The sequence below is a fragment of the Aythya fuligula genome, chromosome 1 (assembly GCF_009819795.1).
Source record: "Aythya fuligula isolate bAytFul2 chromosome 1, bAytFul2.pri, whole genome shotgun sequence".
Classification (NCBI taxonomy): domain Eukaryota; kingdom Metazoa; phylum Chordata; class Aves; order Anseriformes; family Anatidae; genus Aythya; species Aythya fuligula.
The window spans coordinates 46,103,106-46,125,517 of record NC_045559.1 but is presented as its reverse complement, the minus strand read 5'-3'; the positions used below and the strand labels follow the sequence as shown (position 1 = coordinate 46,125,517).

General features: G+C 41.7%; 1 protein-coding gene across 1 annotated transcript; it reads left to right on the top strand.

Moving 5' to 3' along the window:
* Positions 1 to 21,059: 21,059 nt before the first annotated feature.
* LOC116502003 (28S ribosomal protein S31, mitochondrial-like) lies at positions 21,060 to 21,971 on the top strand. Its single transcript, XM_032207680.1, has one exon. The coding sequence runs from the start codon at positions 21,060 to 21,062 to the stop codon at positions 21,969 to 21,971; it is 912 nt and encodes a 303-aa protein (XP_032063571.1).
* The last annotated feature ends 441 nt before the right edge of the window (positions 21,972 to 22,412 follow it).

The window sequence follows — 22,412 nt, the reverse complement described above, 5'->3', positions numbered from 1 at the left end:
AATTCTTTTTGCTTCAAATACTTGTCATAATCTCAAACATTTAAAGAGAGACGATGACAAAGATGCAAACTTGGGCTTGGTTTATTAAATGGAGTGCCATGAAGTGCTGACTGCAGAGGTCTCAGAGAGTAACTGCAAGCACAAACTGTCCTTGGTCACCCAAAGCATATTGCCTGAAAAACAGTGCTATTCCAGGCAGATGTATAGACGGACAGGTGAAATTTCAACACAAAGGGGACTGGGAGAGAAGAAAATATTTCTGGGTCTTCTTATTGCCTTCTTGTTGGCTGGGACCATAGGCAAGATGCTGGATGTGCACCATCATTGTGGACATTTGGGTGCATCACCTGGCAGGAGAGCCAGGAGGAGGGAAGCTGCCAGGAGGTGTGGACAGGGTGCCCAGTAGTAGCAGGTGGCACCAGCTATACTGCAAAGCTGCAGTGCTCAGAGGGAGATAAGAGCTTTGTTCTTTCTAGAGGCAGGGAGAACAGTGAGCTGGGGACAGGCTGTCACACTAGGGGGCTGTTTTTTGTCATAAATTCCTAGGAAGGAGATGGCTCTTTTGGGGTAGTTTGTTCAGAAGTCAGAATTCCTGAAATTTTGCAACTCTGGGCAAATATTTCAGAAGGCTCACAGAGCCCCTTTTGCCTTTTTCAGTTTCCTTATTTAAATTTCAATGCCAGTAATACCAGAGGCCTTGTGAAAGAGACAAGTCTGGTTTTTGAAAACTTTTGCTCAAATATAGCACTACCAAAATTTCTCAGAACATGTTCCCTTCCTGAAATCACCACTTCAGAGCACCCTAGAAAACACATTTTAATAGGGTGCAAGAGGCTACGATTTGGGAACTATTAGAGTAAATGATTTAGTTTTAGGCAAAGAGGGAATGAATGAGCAATGGCTATAACAGAATTTGTCATTCTAGTTAAAAGCAAGGCAGGCCAAGAGAGAGACCTAGTACTGCTCTGCCCCACAAACAGCAAAGCCATTCCTCACAGGACTTCTCTGGACTGTACCTCACTTTGGGAATGTAAAACGCCTCAGCACAGCCCCAGAACAGAACAATTCTTGCTGCAAGGACCTATCAGAATGCTTGGCAAAGAACTTGTCATGTGGGATAGTCTATAAACACCAAGAAGAACAAGCTGGGAATACAACCAAAAGCACAAACCCATTCTTGCAAAGTACAGATGGGGCCTCTAGAAATATCAAACCAGAAGGACAGAATAAGCAAGCTACTCCTCTCTCTCACCCTCTCACCTTCTATCTGTTTCCGTTTTTAACAATCCTGAGCTTTAGAAATGCCAGGTTTTTTAATCTATAATACCATCTGTGTAGCTTTTCTCAGTGGTACCCTTTCACTTACATCCTATGTCATTGGTGTGTCTGTCTCTCTTGATGTTGATAATGTTGGCAGCTTCCCTTGAAGTTTCCTATGAGCATACTTTGAATGACAAAGAGGTGTGGTGGGAAGGACAGGCAATGCAAAACAAGTACAAAAATGATTTTTATTGCCTATGCATACAGAATTGATTTATTTTTGTCTTGGTCCAATTTTCTTCAGCAGCAAAATTTTAAAATCACAGAAAATTTGGCAAAAATAGGCTAGTTCACCCTGGTCACTTCTCTGCCCTGCATCAGATTCTTCAAGGAGGACCTTGAAGCACAGTCTAAGTCTGGCTATTATGATACCATTTTCAGCTGTGGTCACAAATAAGTCTCTGTGATGCTTTCACAGCCTTTGCAAGAAGAGGCTGACCACCTGAGGCAGGGGATGCCCTTAAAATCAGTTTTGAAAATAAACAAACAAACAAATAAATAAACTGCTTAACTGTCACGCTGTTCTGTAATCCCAATATCTACTGTCATGTGATCCTAATATTTAAGTAATACTTCCCGAACTGCCCCTCTGTGTGACCTATCTTTCTTGCGTAGACCAACTGCCCCAAAGCCACTTAACTACAGTCCAAAGTCCAAAGGATTAAAATCACTTTATTTCCTCCATCCTGTCAAGAATCCACACTTCCACTTTTCCTTTAAGATCACTCATTTTGCTGCTTATGTTTCTCCAGTGCAGAAAATATGCCAGTTGTATAAGGAGTGGCTAATTCCCCAGTTAACCTCTCTTGCTCTTTCTGTCACAGCAGAGGAATAGACCTCAAGATCAGAAGGCCAGGGAATAGGACAGCAAAACAGCTATCAGTTTTAAAAATATATTCTGCTCTGTTCTGTTCTATTCTATGCCATGGCATGCCACCTCCATGCCATCCACCCTGTATCTTCATCCCAGTGACTCAACTCTTTCTGATCAATCTCCCTTTAGCCCTTGGCAAAGTGAACAAGCCAGACAACTGCAGCTGGGCCTGCAACTGTATCAGAGCTTGGCATAGACAGGGATAACAAATGTGCCCAGAAGAATAGCTGAGCATCACTAACACTGATAATCCTTATTTCAAAGGATAATAGAGGACAAGACCTGTCACTGTCTCTCCTCCCAGTGCACAGAGGTCTGTGCACCCCTAGAGCAGGACCAGACTGCCAGGGTCACCAGCCTGCAGGCAGCACATGTCCTGCCCAGCGCCAAGCCTCCACTTACCCTCCTGTCCCTGCAGCACAAGTGGCTAGGACAGATGTTCACTGCTGGACCTGGATGTTGCTCCAAGCCCATCTCCTTGGTGCTCCTGGAACATGTAGAGTGTCTCTTACTGTGTCTCTGCCTGCATTTGGCCTGCCAAGAAATAGACACTTCTTCAAGAAAATAATAAACTAGCTGTAATCTGCATCTCCAGCTGGCTACATGCAGATGAAAACAGAAGCAGGCAAGAAAAAAATCTGGCCAGTGTTTTCTATCTTTGGTATCTCTCACTGTCATGTGACATTCATGCTGAATGAAAGGAGCCTGGGGCTGGATGAATATAGGCTCTCTGCTTCTCTATGTCCCTCTCCTTTTTTTCTTCAAGATTTGTAATAAATTTAGGAAATGTTTTCTACTTCACTAGCTATGAAATAAGACCATTCTTGTGGGCATGTCCTTTGTCCTACCTCAAGGTCTTCAAACCCAGCGACCCACGGAAGCCAGGCTTGGCTGTTAACAGCAGGGACTCATAGAAAGTTTCCGAGTCCCCATGTTGCAATGGCAAAAATATAGGACGTCACTTGAGAAGTGACTGAGTAGTTCTTATCTGCCCCCCCCTTCACAGCTGCTGGTGGTGAATAACATGAAGGAAAGGAGCATCTCTGTGGGGTGCCTACAATTCACAAAGAAAGATACTTTGATTGTCCCCCACATCCGCAAATTCAGGAAGCTTACAAACTCTTCTCCAACATACAACAATAGCACAGCTGAAGGTTATTCAAAGCTGCTGCGGTATCCTAAAGAATACCACTGAGATGGGTCTCCTGATGGACAATTGCACATTAGCCTACACCGCAGCAGGTGTGACACACATCTTACTCACACATTGCCAAAAAATCTACAAAAAGAGATGAGCAAAAGTGTTCCAGCAAATGAACAATTCTACTCTGTGTTTTTTTTCTCAGAAATTGCTATACAACAAGTAAATTTCAAAAAGTCTAAACGTAGGCAACTATTCCTCATTCTTGTATGTCCCAAAATGGGAAAATAAATAAATAAATAAATAAATGAAAAATAAAGGCAATTCAAATAATGTAGCAGTGATCCTGAGTTGTTCTCTGAGGCAACGGATGCCACCTTTCCATGTCCTAATGTCCTAAAATGCAGTGCTCTTTTTTGCTCTTAGCCAGAACAATCCATATGCTTAACAATTTGCTTCTTAAGAAATCTTATTCAAACAGGAGAGTTTAAAGTTGCAATTATTGCACACAGAGGCTGGCACTCTGTCTCTACAGTAGTCCACAGGAGAAACAAACCTTCTTTTTCTAGACCAATTAACAAAACAGAGGCCCTGCGACCTTCCTGTCCTGGTATATCTGGAGTCCTTGCAACACACCACTGTCATGGCCTTTCTCTATGCTTCCCATTCACCCCTACAGTTTAGGCTTTTGAAGTGAGAGATCCAGGTCTCCTTACAGACACGAGAAAGTACAGAATTTCAACCCTTAAGCTGATGTCATAATTGTCTTCAAACACCTCTCTGATCTTTACTGACAATATCATTGTTACAGATCTGCAGTTGTGTAGTTTGCAGTCATGTATTTAATTGGAACTTGCTGATTTAAATCCAGCTTCTATCTACGTGGCTGTCATTTTACTTCCACAATTAATTGTGAACACAGACACTGTTGCTCAGCAGTTAACAAAACTGATTGCACCAGCACAAATTCATTTAAAAATTCATTAAAAATCAGGATCATTAATGTGTTACATACTTTTGTGCATCTTAGAAATCTTCTGCTGGCACAATGTTGTACTGGGAAAAAAAAAAAAAAAAAAAAAAAGCCCCATGTAGAAACTTCTCTAACCTCATAATTGTTTGTGCAGAAGGTAGGGAGATGGAGCATTTTTCTGTAAAAGATATTTGCAGTTGATACTTGACAATGATTTTAGCAATGTTCTTATGGCAATAATTTATCTAGTCAAAAAAAAAAAAAAAAAAAAAAAAGAAAGAAAGATACAAACCCAGAAAAGCAAAATCTCCAGCCTGCCCATCTGCAAATAAGTGGCAAAACTTGTTCTGGTTTCAGTGGTGCAAACTCACCCTAATATTACTGATTTTGGGATACAGGCTCTCCTCCACTGAGAGAGTCAAAAACTCAGAGCACTTTATTCCCCAAAACAGTATTTTATCTGCTAAATTGAAAATCCTCCCTGTTGAAAACATTTCTCCAGATTAATTTGATGTTGTACATTACTCCCACGATGCTGATATTCCCTTCTTTGGTTGTGTAGGACCAAGGCAGATAGACAGTGATATCTAAGGAAGTAAACTAGGTCTGTGATTTTCTAAAAGCAATGATGTACCCCTTGATTTAACAGAGACAGGTAGGAGAGCATGGGGAAGACTTTGCAGCAGAAATGATAATCCAAGAAACAAGCAGGGCATTACATGTTTTACCAGAGAGTAAATATCCTGTTCTTCAGGCAAGTAACCAGAAAACAATGGCAGCAGCTCACCCTGACCCCCTGCTCCTGCATGGGCTCCTCTCCATGGGCTGCAGCTCTGGCCTGGGGCCTGCTCCTGCAGGGGCTCTCCATGGGCTGCAGCCTCCTCCAGGCCACATCAACCAGCTGAAACTGGCCCTTACCTAACTTGGGGCAGCTTCTGAACTATTCTCACGGAGGCCACCACTACAGCCCCACACTACAAAAACCTTGTCATGTAGACCCAATACAAGCCCCATGCCTCCACAGACAGCTTAGCTGCTTCATCGGCAGGGAGCTTGCTACCTGACACATCCATTGTCATGTAGATGACCATTGTCATGGTCATCTTGGGAGCACCGCCAGCTGCTTCACTTAATGAAAGTTGCTTCCTCAAGCTCCAGTGGGCTCATGTAGGTGAGATGGTGGCACACCAAGCAAACTCAAGGTTGATAATGAAAGAGTAATGAAGACCTTAGTGCACTGTATGTCTGTAGAGGCCTTGGAGGTCAGAACTTATGTCAGGAGTGCTGCTCAAATGCGTATCAGTCAATAAATTGTGTGAAGGGCAAAACTTATCGTTCTGCAAAAATAATGCTCCTAAAAGACACAGATCATACTCATTATTTGCTAATATAGATACAGCTCATTTAATATTTAAGATTTCCTAATAGAATTCAGTGATGTTATCCTCCTGATGTCTAAATGTTACTGTAACTTGTATATGTTCATCTGTAGGAGGTAAAAGTATACGGGCACTTACTAGTGAGAGACACTTCTATTCAAAAGCATCTCAACAGTTCTCTGCATTTAAATCTCAAGGCTGCAATCCACACTAAGGTTTTAAAATACTGAACAACTTTATTATTCTTCAGTCTTCTTCATTAGTAGGAAAATGCAAGTTCTTTCATGTAGAGTTACTGATAACAGAAGCTGGCTAGTAGAGAATGCCCTGCTGAATTCACAGTGGGGCTTGTGGAATTGGATTGTATAGCAACAAATGCCAACTGCTTAATGTCTCACTGAATTATAGATTTTGGAAGACTGTTTAATAAGAAGGAAAGCAGTTAAGATGGTTTCCACTGAAGTTTACATGTGTATAAAAAGCATGGGACTGGAGTTGATAACATATCTCAGGAGAATTAAATTATTGTTTCACACTCCTTGTAAATTTGAGCCCTTACTGATACATGCATTACCCTCACTTATATTATGTAAAAGATATCATTAATATACAAAACATCTGGCAGGTCACTTTTTAAAAGGTCTAATGCATTTTTTTTCCACTGGCAAATGATTTTTTTCCCTACACATTTAATCATTTTTTCTCTGAAGGTGTTACCACATTTCCAAAAGAGGAATGACCGTGGTGGGTTCTTTCACTTTGTACTTCTGTTGTTTGTACAATTCAGTGTTTACCATTTAAATTCAATTAATTTGCATTAGACCACAACATGAAGCTTTCAGCAATTCTGCGTAGGTGAAACATGAGGAGGTCCTACCTCATTCAGGATGCCATCCATCATTGGGGTGGGAGTCACCTTCTACCACAGTAGGTATGCTCAGCACGATGCACAATTAATGCCATGGTATTCCTCTGGATTTATTCAGCATTGCCTTCTGATGTGTTCTGCTCTCAGTGGCTGAAAACTTACACCAATTTTATACAAACTCCTGCCGTTTTCATCCACTCAGGATTAAAGCAAACTGTCTGCAAGATTAAGCTGTACAGAGAAGAACAAGTGAAATAAATGAGAGGGCATCCAGCGTCCTGCTAATTATTGTGCTTGTGTATGTGCATGAAGTCTCCTTGGGTGCATCTGTGCATGTATATGCCTTCTTATTAGCAGCAAGGCCACTACAAGTACTCTTCGACAGTAAAGTCATCCAGGATTTCCCTGCTTCTTAATTTTGCTACATTTTAACCTGTGGGGCTGAAGTATTCTAGGGAGATTTCAATTTCTATTCCAGGCAGGCTAAATATGTAGGGAAATATCCAACTCCAGACTGTTCTTTTTTTTTCTTCTAAGAACAACTTGAAGGAACAATATATACCCTAGCATCATTTTCTGGAAAGGTTAACAGATCCTTTGCTAATTCTGTGTGAATCAGCCCAAATCTGACCACATTATAAGCCTTCCTAAGATCCAGTCACCAGGGCTAGCAGTAGTTTTGACTCAGCTGGCTCTCAGCAGCACATAGGGAAAAGCTCCCCCTTCCAGCTGGAGGCGAGGGTGGAGAGCAGAGCATCTGGCTGTTCATGGATCATACGCTGCAGAGGGGACAAGCCAGCAAGCCTGTGTCTGTCTACAGCACATTTGCCTTCAGAGTTTGGAAGGAGCTTAGGCCTCCAGAGCCTCTCCCATTAGTAAATGGCTGTGACAGCCGTTGGCTAGGCTTTGTTAGCACTGAACCACATGAAGGCTATTGCTAATGCTATCAGCTTTCCACAAGGGTAATTAGGAAAGATCTTTGGTGGCTGAAATTAGCAGAGCCTCTGGACTTTAATCTTGCTGCGTCTTTTTGTTCCACCTGAAAAATTAAGATAACAATGTTCCGTCATCTCAGAGAGGAGAAATAGAATTCACCACTATTTGCAAGCCACCTGAAAACAATAGCAGTAACTGCCACCAAAAAGCTGCTGATGAAATTAATAATTATGTATCCAGAGCACAGCTTGAATGGAGAGCAATACCTGAGACATGGGGCCACGTGCTGAACGATGATGATAAAACAGAATATTGAAAAGCTGCTCAGCAAGTGATCCTAATCCATCCCAGACACCTGTGAGTAAAAAAACATGTAGCCATATAATCAAGTGCTCATCATAATGAAAAACAAAACAAAACAAAACAAAACAAAAAACAGAGCAGACCTCTACGAAATGTGCAGAGGCAAGCTGCATTCTGTCACTTCCTAAATTTTCAGAGCTTCATTTTGTAAACAGTCGTATCCTTTAAAGAGGAAATTTTGAGCAAGGTTGAATGGGGCTTTGAGCAACCTCATCGAGTGGGAGGTGTCCCTGCCCATGGCAGGGGGTTGGATTTCCAAGGTCCTTTCCAACCCAAGCCATTCTATGATTCTACACATAGGAGTATGTATGCAGACTTACTTCTCTGACTTGGCTTCCACCTTATTCTGGAAAAAATACTGCCTACCGGTTATTTCTATTATAAAGAAAGAAACAAAGAAAAAAAGGTATAGAGGGTACTACTCGACCCATTAAAGTGAACAGTAGAGCTGGTGATCTCCAGTGCTTTAAACAAAGTAAAGGATTAACAAGAGTGCCTATTTGCATGTTCAGTCTATTTCCAAAGCCAGACATTACGTGCCTGGGCATATACTTTCCAACCTAATTATCATAGCAATCTCAAAATCCTGATCACACACTAAATTAGTGCAACTGTCATGAATATTCTTGGTTATACAGTTACTTATGCCAGTAATTTTGAGCACTATCTTTATTTTCAATACATTGAAGACCACATGGACGATCACCTCCAGCTGTAGAGCCAGTTCATCCTGTGTAGTTGAAACCATCCCAATAGATTGTTGTAGCCCTCCTAAAAATTCCTCAAATTTGGGTGCTTGTTTTAACTACTTAGAAACTCATTCTTGGGGAAATTCAATGCTTCTCTGGGTTTTGCTGCAAATTAGCCACCTGCATCAGGAAATACTCAGCTATTGTATCTAAGGCAGTAGTAACAGAAAAGAGAACAGTCTTAAGGAAGAGTCCAGGTGTGCCTGCACGGATCCTAAAACAACTAAACCTATTAAATAAAAATCAGTAATGTGTTTGCTATTCACAGCTGCTGCCACAATTGCTTTGCTAGGTTTCACAAGCTGAAGAGGAAAGATTTATTCTTCTCCTAACTCCACTTCTGTCAAGTGCGCAGAATCCAGGTTAATGTGCTGCTAATATGTACTTAGTGACTATCCCAAACATGATGAGGACATCCTAGCTCAGTTACCCACAGCATATTTGTGGAAGAGGATGCCATATAAACAGACACTGACCAAAAGTACCACACCTGTGGAAGCAAAAAATACCACCTCAACACAATTGTTTCCTCACCAGATTTCTCTAACCAGCTGAAAAAGAAACTTCTTTAATGAAAATGTGCCAAAATAAAAATTGAAACTAATTACTTTAAGCACTTTAATGATTTAGGATTACTAAGCAATTTGGACAAGATAAATTAACTGGAGGTAGTAAGTTAAATGAAGTTTCATACTATTGAATCAAGCATTTTGGTCTTGAAGAATTCACAAATATCTATGGGAAGTTAATAACTGTCTTGTAATCCTGATGTTTTGTACAGTACTGAAATATCTATAACTTGAAGCAGAAGTGACACAATGGTGCTATACTTAGTGAAAATTACTGCTTGGACAGGTTTGTCCAAAGTTTCCCAGTGAAACTGTTGACCAGCCTATAATCTAAATATGTCTGCATTAAATCCCAATATGTCATTACTGGAAAAAGAAGAAATCCTTCATTTTTCTTTTGGACAGGAATTAAAGCTTACTTTGTAAACACCAGTGAGAATTTATTATCTAAATGAGTTCCTCCTGTGGTAAATGTCTCAAGGACCTGCCTGTCAATAGTAATGAAATCAACCCATCTTTCTAGTTTTGAGCAGTGACTTTAAATTCCTGATCGAGTCCTTATGGCCTAGTACCATGCCTGACCACTCAAAGCTCCTCACTCTAATGAGTTTAGATGGTGTCAGACTTTGAAGAAGGGTAGAGTAAATGCCTCTGAACTTGGTGAAGGCAATGAAGTTGAAAATAAAATAAATAAATAAATAAATAAATAAATCTACTTACTTTATCAGCCTGAAATAATGCTTGATATTCCTAATATGAGAGCCACAGCTATTTCAACAGTAAATTATATGCAACTCATTGCAAGCTTCCTTATCAGAAAGCTAATGCCACGGATTAACAAATGGAGCAATTTTTACACCTGAATAATGAATGTGGGCAGTGAGAACACCTACAAATCAAGAATATATTCCTTAAGCAGACTTCTTCTGATTAAGACAGAGATTACACTAGCTTCTGGCTTCCCTCACTATACCAAGTATAAATCTAATATGAAGGTATCTCATTCACAGTAATTTGGATCTATAATTGATATCCTTTCTGAGGATTAATATATCAAAATAAAATGAAAAACAAAAATCACAAAAAAACTTTATCAGTGATGTAGGTTGTTGGAAACAAAATGTTTTCTCCTGAGTTGCCAAACTCTGTATTCAATACATTGCTAGTACAAAAGCATGTATAATGTGAATTAAAGGAAAGAAAAAAAAAAAAAAAAAAAAAAAAAAAAAAAATTAGGTTTGTATTCACATTAAGATTTCTAACTGTTACCATTTAAAAGGGCCATGAGGTACCTGTAGGTACAACTCGTTTTTTTTCTACCAGTGCTTTTAGCAGTTTATTCATCTTGGGGAGAGTTTTATTTGTTATTTTGTAGGCAGGAGTGTGCTGGATCTTTGCAGGTTGCTATTCTGAGTGGAGTTTGATTTCCTGCTGTCTCTCTTCATCACCTCTCTCCTTTTGTAGATTCCCCTGCCATTCTCCTGCTTGTATCTCTGAACAGTGGGCATGCTTTTCATTTTAAAAATTACTCCTACTGGGAGCTCACTTAACAGGATTGAACATTCGTGATTTTGCTCTTCAGCAGGTCTTTCCGCTTTTGAAGAAAGAGTTCAGGGCTAGCTACTGTGTTCTGGTCATTGCTGCTTCCCTCAAAAATGGACTTCATTTACACTTCTTCTTTCCCTGCTGCCTCCTTGTCTTATCAGTTTTCAGTGTCAATGTTTCTCATAGGCCATACACACAAGTATTTGTTTCACCTTTTAATTCTATCTGCCCAAGAGGCTCCCCATTGGTGGCGGATGCCTGCTGAGCTTGGCAGACAGCAGCACCAGGATATCACATTGGAGGTCCTGCAGAGCAGAATCTTTTCATGCTCAGGACTCCCACAGAGACAATGAAGTAAATAATTTTGGCTTTTCTCACCACAGCACTTGGGTGCTCCCTGTGTGAGGGTGCCTGCTCCTGACAACCCCTGTGATGGCACTTCTTGCCAGATGTTGCACTGCAGCCCTGCTCTATCAATGGACTGCTGGTCTTAACAAGCAATATTGGTTCTCAAATGACAGCTTGTGGTCATGGTCATTCCTCATTACATTATATTAGGCAGTAACAGTTGGCAAAATTGCTACTGATTGTTCTCCCTACTGGACTCAGTGTCACCCTTGTAAAACACCTCAATCCTCTGTGAATAACTTTTATCCTTCTCCTTTGGTCCTTCACTCATTCAGTGTAAAGTCCAGCACAATCCCAAGTCTATGCTGAGTTCATTCCTCAGCCTAACATGCTTATATAGAGTGAAGAGTTTGATGTACTGCCCCTATTGGAAGAAAGATCAGGTATTTGGAGCAGAGATAGTATCCTTTCACCCCACCCTTTATTTACTGTGTGGTAATGATATTTCCATGCGGGCATTGCAGTGTTCTTTATAATGCAGAAATGTGAATTTCCTTTCAGACCTTTCGAAGTCAGGAACATGCTCCAGGGAAAGCAGAGGTACCACAGGGAGTGCAAGGCACAGGGAGCACTGTTTCAATCCCAGGTATCTTGTACCCTGAACTGGTACACCGAAGCCCTGAACAGGAAATAAGAATTACAGAAGCACTGTGCCAAGTGGAACACTTTAATTCTCTTAGATATCCTCCTGCTGTGCCTGTGCATTTCCCTTCTTTATCAAGCTTTTATCAAAATTAGGAGGGTGAAATAGAATTAGAATGTGGAAGTTAACAGAAAGATGATGGATAACAGTAGAAATCTCAAATAGGCTGTACCTTTTCATCTTCATGGAATAATGTCTTCCCTGTAACACCCTCATGGTGAAGGTGAGGGATTGTTATTGCCCTCATTTCCACAAACATGGGCAGAATAGCATAGGCAAAACCCTTTTCCAAAGCCACAATGAGGAATGAGTTTGGGGATTACTGAACCATGCTTAAAGCAATGTCCTTTATGGGAAGAGAGTTGTTGGCTGCATTATCAAGTACCACACAGGATGAAGGAAAGAAGGAAACTGTGAACTGTATATTACAAGTTACATGTCACCTCCAGACCACAAATTCAGGCAGTTCTTTAGCTCACCAATTGTTTTCAGAAAGGTCAAAATTAAGCTGGATATCCTCCTCCTCGCCTAACTGCTTTTGCAGTTATATTACAAACTTTGGTGTGATTTAAGAGGCTCTAGTCCTCTTCTCTACAGCTTTAGGATGCAAAATTACAATATTTTTCCTTTTAAATGCCAATTACATTATCAGTAACATTGGTGTAGTAGCACTATTGTTGAAACACAGGTATGACAATTTCTACTGAAAGGTCTCAGGGCTACAGGCTGAGTTATCAGTCATTTACATTACCCAGGGGAAAGTAACTACAAAGAAGCATGATTAGCATTAGGGACAAGCTGAGAAGAAAAGCCTCCAGTCTTCCCTGCATTCTCAACTGCTGACTTCCAGCAGCACCCACACTCAGGGATCAATCCCTGGGGCTCCATGGCATGTGGGAGCAGGAAAGATGTCTGAGGACTTCAGACACTTCACTTCAGAGAAACAGCAAGAAGGGGTTTGGGAATGCAAATATAATGAGCTGAACTTGCCTTTGCTACACCTGTACAACTTCCTCGTATCTCAATGCTTGCATAAGTGCGAAAGGAAACTCAGCATTGCACTTTGCACATTGGCACTGAAATTTGTTGCTCTGGGAGAAGCCTGTAGAAAGTGATGATTATACAAGGTATAAAGCATATTTTGAAAAGAGAGGGATTTTTGAAAGTTAGGCTACAGGTTACTAAAAATGAGAGCAGTACTGAGATGCAATAGCTACGGAATGAAAAGCCAAAGATATGATAAAAGAAGATAGATGTACAGTAGAAAGCAGACTCCTAGAATAGTGCCACATAAGGAGGTTAAGAATACTTTACTGCACAATTAAAGTTACAAAGAATAAGGGAAAAGCAGCATAGTGTACTTTGAGTCAAAGCTAAAGATGGTGTCCATGTTCACAAATGATATCAAATCCTTAACGGAAACAAGATTTAGTGAAGATTTTTAATAGATCTGCTCTAGACCATTCTGTTCAAATAAGCACAGAAAAAAAAAATAAAAAAAATCAAGTTGTCCTGTTGTGGTTTTTTTTTTTTCTTTTCTTTTCTTTTTTTTTTTTTTTTTTTTTTTTTTTTACCAGAGGTGCTCCTGTCTTTGTACAGAAAAGTGCTCCTTGTCCTTCCTCAGATTGTTATTGTCTGTCATTGGCCACTGCCATTTACAAAGCAGCATGTTTCTCTTAAGTGCTTTTTGTTCCCAGAGCACCTTGAACCTAAAAGAAACAGAGGCCTTTAGAAAGCTAATGGAAGTTTCAGGTGCTCAACACCTGTGAAGAGAAGGCTCTGGTTTTCTAGTTTCTCTCAAATTCCCTTTAATCTATCTTTAATAGAAAACATTATATTGAATTGCTCACTCTAATATGCATTCCATGTGTACATACAGAACCCTGATTCAGCCGTGGTTCTCATCTTTTGTTTCTGGTGTTTGTGATACATCCTTTTATTTCTGTTTCAGAAAGCTGAGAGGCAAAAGCGAGAATTTCTGCAACACAGAAAAGACGGCAACACCGAAAGCTGTGAGACAGATTTAAAATAGACAGTCATCTGATGCGTGCTCCATTCCTGGATTTATGCTGAAATATTGTGGAGAGTGTCAATGCATTTGTTGAATGCATAAAATCTGTGAGGATGTCTGTCACGTGGGAATCAGTCAGGAAGCCTGGAGCAAGGATACCCATAATTATGCCGTCAAAAGGCTTGCAATAAGTAGCAGAATATTTTATTTGCTGTCAATCCTACAAAAACTCTTTTATAACACCTGTGTCAGCAGATTTCAGATCCCAAGAGGTGCTACTTTTTGAAAGCAGCAGAGAATTCAGAAAGGATTTGTGGTGTGCTTGCCAAGTACATTCAGTGGAAAACCTCATTGGTTTAATGAAGTTAGAGGTGGCAGAGGACATCTCAGTTTTGTCTGGTTTGGAGCCACTAATTGCCTCTCCAGGCGAGTCAGACTTTCACACTAATTGATGCTGTTAATTTTCATTTTTAGTGACCCCTGTTATCTATTACTTTTGTTTCTATAATAGCTAAACCCTTTGGTCAACCCCCTCCCACCCTAGTGATCTACTGCATACAAACACCTAAGAAAAGATGCCTCCTGGCTGACACAGAAAGCTTGGGGAAGGCACCAGACCATAAAGGCAATCTCCACCAGCTAGCAGAGACCTGAGCCAAAACCTGCACACAGGGATGCTGTCGGTATTTGTCAGTTGAGATTCATCCCATGAGCTGCAGCACCATGGTGCACCTACACTACCTCCAAGTGCTAGCTGGCTCACATCTAACAAGTGTACATTCTTCTGTACTTCACATCCTTCTACATGTCCAGCTCTGGAAATAGCTCAAAGGAAGCCAATTTCTCCTTTGTACATGTATTTCCAAATTAGCCATGCCTGCTGAGATGCTTTACCACAGCAGAACACTCTTACACAGTCACCATGCAATAACAAGAAAGTACAGCTACCAACACTATTTACTGGAAAGATCCCCAGAGAGGTTGTAAAGTCTCCTTCTCTGAAGATGTTTAAAACCCACCTAGATGTCATCCTGTGCAATGTGCTCTAGGTGATACTGCTTGGAAGGGTGGCTAGACTAGATGATCTTCAGAGATCCCTTCCAACCTCAGCCATTCCATGATTTTGTGATTTTAGTGCTGAAGACATTTTTTGCCTTTTCTCTGTTTGATATCAGAAAGTGCATCCATAGGAATAAGCAGAGATTGCTCTCTGACCCTGAGGCCACTAGCACAGTACTGTTCACATTCATACACATAAACTTCTGGAGAACATGGAGCTGCATGTGGCCTGCAGTTGTGCTGGTCGTTAACCTGTGCTAACCCTAGGGCTGTGCCCGAAACCTGGGGGATGCTAACTGGCACAGGACAAAACCACGTCAGGGACCTTGCTAAGCAACTTCCAGTATAAATGATCCCGGGCCAACAAGCACAACAGTGTCCTGGTTTGGCTTCTTTCCCTAGCATAGACAAAGCCATATGATTTCACTCCGTGAACCTTCTGGGTCTGCTGTGCATGAGAGTAGCCTGAAAACCTGAGCCCTCCATTTTGGTGACTGCAAATCAAAGTATCCCACTTGATCTCAAAGAAGTCAAAAAGAATTTGAAAAACAGCTTACCATTTGTATTCAGAGGACCTGTAACTCTTTTAAGTTAATTTATTTTTCCTGCCTAGATATACCATTCTGAAGTAAATAGTCTCTAATTCACATAATTGTGTCATAAAATATCTCTTATAACAATTTGTAGTTATGATACAATTATCTCAATTTTTTCTCTGATGAACCTGTTTCATCAATCAAGGTTTTGATTGACTGTATCTGTGCCTAAAAAGAAAAAATAAAATAAACAGCCATGTCTTGCTGAATCTTTTTCCACTGCCTGTTTCCTACAGTGCCTGCTCACTGGAGCTCTATAAGTGATATGTGAAGCAAAAGATTCTGCTTGTCAGCCTGTTTCACAGATCCTCTGAAAATAAACACATCAGACGCTGAGCTGAGCTAATGGAACACTTGCTTCTGGATGCTCATTTTTGTGTCAGGTTAATGTCGTGCCCCTGCATGTACCATCTGGAGAGGGGAAAGAAAGATTTGATCAAAAATAAAAATAGCTGGTTTAGGTTTAAGTTTTTCTTTTGTACTGTGAAGTGCAGGAAAGGAAAATGAAAGGGCGTCATTTGCCGTGACCACTGAATAGAATAAGAGCTGCAAATGCCAGCAGGCCTGCTTCTCACCCATGAATCCAGTACATCATTTGTTTGGGGGGGAAAAAGCTCCACACACCTTTCCACTGAACCTCAGCAGTGCTTCTCGGTATAAACAATAGCTCATATTGTTGAGGAGGCTTATCGAGAAATTTATGTCAGTAATGATGGGGATTTTCAGCTGGCATTCCCCAGCATTTGTGAAGCATTTGCTGCCCGTAAGTGTGTTGATAAGCTGCTTGCTGATTAGAATATTCTATCTGCAGTGAAATCAGGCTCCTGTTTCTCTGACATATCTCCTCTGTGTCTTAAAAATACCACTAGCACATCAACAGCTTATCACAGGAAGCTATATGAATTCAGAACATGATTCTCTTGCAAGATCTTTCAGGTTAGGTGTCAGCACAGACTGAAAAAACAAGGCACTAGCAAGAGGTGAACATAACAAGCATATCTCATAATCTTTCAGTGTTATAACCCTCGTTCCTGTGCTTTTTGAATATTTGTTGCCTACGCTATGCTGGTGTCTGCTTTTGACTGTAGGCTCCTCAGGGCAAGTGTGTCTTTGTGTCAGTAATACACTATCCACTAATGGTACTGCACAGGCAGTAATGAGTGAGGCCATTACACGCAGCTGCAAATACAAATAATAGCAGTAGTCTGGGTGCTCTGCTCAGTGTCTAGATGCTTAAAAGAGGAAATGAATCACCTGATTGCTCATCTGAATAATCACACAGGGAACCTGTATGTTTAACAAGTGTAACACTAATCCACCAGCAGTCATGCAGGAGTCTCTGCCATCCCAATGATGGTGTCTAATGACAGAAGAGCCATGAATGACTGCAGTGATGACTCTTGAGTGGAAAGCTGCCATGCCCAAAATAACCTGTTGTGGTGGTTTTACTGTGCTGGGCAGCTAAACCCCACAACCGCTCTCTCACTCCCCCTCCTTTAGATGAGGAGGGGGAGAAGTAAAGCAAAGAACAACTCACAGGTTGAGATAAGGATAATTTAATTAAAGGGAAATAATTATAATAATTAAATAAAGACTACCATGAACTAAACAATTTAACTAAGGGGAAATAAAAGGGAAAGGGGAAAAAAGGGAGGAAAACAAACAAACAAAATAAATGAAAGCTATATGGAAGTGCAGAGGAAAGAAATTACTCTCTACTTCCCACAAATGAGCGATGATTGACCACGTCCTTGAAGCAAGGCCTCAACGCACGCAGCCGGTGTTTGAGAGGAGGACCAACGTCTTCTCAACGAGAGCCCACCCCCCCCTCTTCTTCCTGTTTCCACCTTTTATTGCTGAGTGTGACACCACATGGTATGGAATATCCCTTTGATTGGTTTAGGTCAGCTGCCCTAGTGATGTTTCTCTCCTCACTTTTTGCCCACCCCCTAGGAGGGTTAAAGAGAGGCCCAATGCTGTGCCACTGCTGCTCAGCAGTAGACACAACACTGGTGTGATAACACTGCTGTTCCAGCTGCAAGTACAGAGTACGGCACTGTATGGGCTGCTGCCGGGAAAGTTAACATTCCAGCCAGACCCAGTACACACGTGCCATTTGGGTTCACTCAGACATCATGTGGGACACTGCCATCCTCTTGAAAATGTTACTGCTCTTTCTCTTAGCAGGTGTAGGGAAGGCCAAGGAGAAAAGGATGTTCATACAAACACAGCTTGGGCATTTGATGGTGTAACTTTCAGCTGCAAAGATAAAAAGCTGACAGTGTTGAAGATGTTGTCTTGGGGGCTAATACCTGCTTGCTGCTAAGGCTTCCATTCCTTTTTTTAAAAGCTCATTTAAAACTGGTAGAATTTTGTTTCAGAGTATGAAGCTGTCATAATATCTTTGCTAAGTGAGGGTCAGTGTCTAGCAACTGAGTGTTCTTGTGTTGTCTTAACAGCAAATGTTTTCTTGTACAAATCTTATTAAAATATATGGAAAACACTCATTTTAACCACATATGTGTTTAAAATCTCTGAATTTGCCATGTGTGTACAGAAAAACATGTTGATACAAACATATATCTACGGTTATAGTTTATCTGATGTATTTTATCTGATATTTTTAATATAATTTAAGCCATTGGGGGTATATCCAAATTCTATGAAGACCCTAGGGTTAAGATTTACCTCCTCCTTTACATTTAAGGGCACATAAATCCTAATTCAGGTATGTGGAATAGCAATGGGGTTATGCTGACTCAGATAATCCCTACTTGACTTTTGCTTCAAGCAGAGAGATCTTGGGCCAGACCTGGAAGCAGTGAAGAGGATTCCTTTTGCCAGACAAGTATGGACAGCCACCATGCAACAGCAATATGAAACAAACTCCCTTCTCTTAGCATCCTCTGCGTAGAGGCCTGATGCCTTCTCTCTCCTGTAGCCAATGATATGGGATACCCACACAGAAAAGGAAGGGAAGATAAAATTTCTTCAGTATTTTTTCCCCAGAATGTGCAGGCCACAGCTTCCATAAACTGCAATATGAATTTTTACTATGTCAAATATTAATGGTCCATCCCATCACTATTTGTATGCACATTAAAACACTTTTGCAGGAAAATCTATTAATAGATGGTACTCAAAGCCATTTTTAAATTAGTGGTTCTGGTTTGAAACACTTTTTTAAAAGCTCTGTTTTAGTGTCATGAAGATAAAAACCTTTGCAAAAGTTTGTTCTGTGAAAAATTTGTTCAACTTAGCTAAGAAAGACTTAGAGCTTTGTGTATTTATTAATTATATTAATATTAATATTAATATTAATATTATTTATTAATGGTAAGTGCATGAATGTAGTTGCAACAGAGTTATCATGAACAACATCAGTATACCTTAAAGTAATTTAGTTCAGGCAAAAAGAGGGGGAGAAGCTATCTCTGGCTGATCTTTAGATTTCTTTTGTGGAAATAAAACTAAAAGGCCTTGACTGTACAACACACTTTATATGCTTAGACTGGAAGCTACCCCTTTTCTCAAAGCTTTTCTTTTAGCCACTCTGTGGCTGTAAGAACAGTTTCATCTGTTCTCTCTGCACTTCTCTTATCTTGCCTAAGGTCTGGGAACTGCCAGAAGTGGGAGTAGGACAGGTATAAATGAGGCTCCTGACAATCAAACTCTTTCTTGTCTTTCTTTTTGGTCATAAATTCAACATCACCTTTCCATTAATTAACCCTACATTTGAATACAATAAATCCTTTTTTTTTTTTTCTCCAGAAGAGAAGCTATAGGCATTAAAATGCTGCTTCCAAAACTCAGGTCTTTGTAAGCCCCATTCCCTTTACTCTGGAAGCACCTAAAGGCTGTAGCTCTCACTCATCTTTTTATCAACCAGTATCTGATTCTGTCTCTTTCCAGAGAAGCTTCTCTCACAGCCCCAGTACACAGCTCAGCTCCTTCTCAGACAAGAAGTGCAGCTGGGACCCCTAAACCAGAGGCCGTGCTTTTCTTCAGGCTTGCTGCAGCAGGGTTCTCAAAGGTGCTTTTTCTACAAGCACCAGCACCCCATTTCAGGGATTCAGCTGGGATGGTGCAGTCAGTCCCCTATACCTAAAGCGATTAGACGAATTGCACTGCCAGCTGCCCTAACCACAGGCTCATTGGCCTGTCTCCTGGGCTAGATTTGGACTAATTCTGGGCAAGTTCTCTTGCACAGAATAATCAAACTCTTCTTAGAAATGACAGATGGGAAGGGGGCACTTGATGCTGCCTGTTCCAATGCTACATAACCCTTTCAGTAAATAAATTTCTCCTAATATCCAAACTAAACCTGTCCTGGCACAACTTGAGGCCATTTCCCCTCATCTTATCACTTGGAGCTTGGGGGAAGAGCTCAATCCCCACCTTGTTACAACTTCCTTTGTAAAATACAGTAATGTCTTCCCTGAGCCTTCTCTTCTCCAAGCTAAACAACCCTGGCTCCCTCAGCCACTCCTCGTAAGACATGTTCTCTAGACGATGCTTCACCAGCTTTGTTGCCCTTCCAATGCCATTCTTGTAGTGAGGGATCCAAAACGGAACACAGTATTTGAGGTGAAGCCTCACCAGAGATGAGTACAGAGGGACAAACACTTTCCTAGTCCTGCTGGCCACCCTGTTTCTGATACAAGCCAGAATGCTGCTGGCCTTCTTGGCCACCTGAACACACTGCTGGCTTATATTCAGCTGGCTATCAACCAATACCCCTAGGTCCTTTTCTGCCAGGCAGCTTTCTAGCCACTCTTCCCCCAGCCTGTAGCATTGCATGGGGTTGTTGTGCCCCAAGTGCAGGACCTGGCATTTGAACTTGTTGAACCTCATACAGTCAGTCTAGTCCCCAGCCTAACCAGATCCCTTTGCCAAGCCCTCTTGCCCTGAGGCAGAATCAACACTCATTCCTAACTTGGTGTCATACTGCAAATTTACTCAATCCCCTCATCCAGATCATTGATAAAGATACTGAAGAGAACTGGCCCCAGTACTAAGCCCTGGGGGACACCAGTTGTGACAGTCATCTAGCTGGATTTAACTCCATTCACCACGACTCTTTGGGCCTGGACAACCAGACAGTTTTTAATGCAATGAAGTGTACATCTGCCCAAGCAGCCAGTTTCTTTAGGAGAGTGCTGTGGGAAAGGGTGTCAAAAGCCTTACTGAAGTCTAGATGGACAACATCCACAGTCTTTCTCTCATCCACTTAGTGCATCACCTTGTCATAGAAAGAGACCAGGCTTGTCAAGTAGGACCTGCCTCTGATAAACCTATGCTGACTGGGCCTGATCACCTGGTTGTCCTGTAAGTGCTGCATGATGATACTGAAGATAAACTGCTCCATGATCTTCCCCAGCACCAAGGTCAGACTGACAGTCCTGTAGTTTCCTGGATCCTCCTTCTGGCCCTTCTTGTAGATGGGCATCACATTTGCTAGCCACCAGTCAGCTGGGACCTCCCCTGATAGCCACTACTGCTGGTAAATGATGGAAAGTGACTTGGTGAGCAATTCTGCCAACTCCCTCAGTACCTTCAGGTGGATCCATAGATTTGCATACATCTAAGTGGAGTAGCAGGTTGCTAACCATTTCTTCCTGGATTATGAAGGCTTCGTTCTGCTCTCCTGCCTCTATCTACCACCTCAGGAGGCTAAATGCCTGGAGAACAACTGGTCTTGCTGCTAAAAATTATGGCAAAGAAGGCATTACCTTTACATTTACCTCAGCCTTTACCACATCTGTTGTCACCATGTTTCCTCCCACATCCAATAAAGAATGGAGATTTTTTGAGACCAAGAAGAAATTTCAACAGCTAAAAACGCAAGAGATCAAGAAGCAAGCCACAGACAAGCTGGAAGGCCTGGACAGTAGAAGTAGCACGTTTCAAGGAGCTGCAGAAGACGCCCAGCGAAGCAAACCTTTGAATCGGGAACTGGTGGAAGCTGTTTCTGCAGTCGCATCTTCCTTACCACGCAGCAAGGAACAGACAGAATCAGAACTACTCGCACAACTAAGAAGACACGAAGAAACCACAGATAAACAGAGAAAGGGGGGAACTATTAACATACGCAATGTTATTTCAGAAATGTCAATTAAAAGGCAGTCACCAGCTCAGAGAGGTGTGATGATATCCAATCGCATTTCCTTGGCGATGGAGGAGGATGGGCAAAGACTCAAGCCTGAGAGACTCTCATCTCGCTCTTTTGACTCAAGAAGAAGTCTTAGAGAAGGAAAGAGGCTTAATATATTCACTAAGGCTCCTCCAGAAACGGAAAGCGCGCTGAAAACAGTATCTTCACCAACGATTTGGGATCTGGAATTTGCAAAGGAGATTGCAGCAGTGACTGACCAGCCTCCCCGAAACGGTTTTGAGGAGATGATCCAGTGGACAAAAGAGGGAATACTGTGGGAGTTTCCAATTGACAATGAAGCAGGGATGGATGATGATGATGAATTTCACGAACATATCTTTCTGGAGAAACACCTCAAAGACTTTCCCAAGGAAGGAAAATAATTTAAATTTTTTACACACGCAGACCGACTACCCGTTAAAAAATGCCGCAGTTCAGGTCACCGGATGCAAGGAGTGTCTGAGCCTGTTGCTGCCATCGGCGGGAGGCAGAGAAACTGCGTGCGTGAGGTGCGAGCAGGTGGATGATCTGGTCCGCATGGTGGCGGAGCTCAAGGAGGAGGTGGAGAGGTTGAGGGCCATCAGGGAGTGTGAGCGGGAGATAGACTTCTGGAGTAACTCCCTGCAGGGCCTCAAGGGGAGGTGCCGAGGTGAGACTCCTCAAATGGGGGCGGACCCCCCGCCCTGTCCCTGTCGGGCAGAGGGAGGGGATCTGGGAGCTGAGGAGGAATGGAAACAGGTCCCTGCTCGACATCGCAGGCGATGCTCTCCCCTTCCGGCCCCACCTTCCCAGGTGCCCTTACACAACAGGTTTGAGGCCCTAGA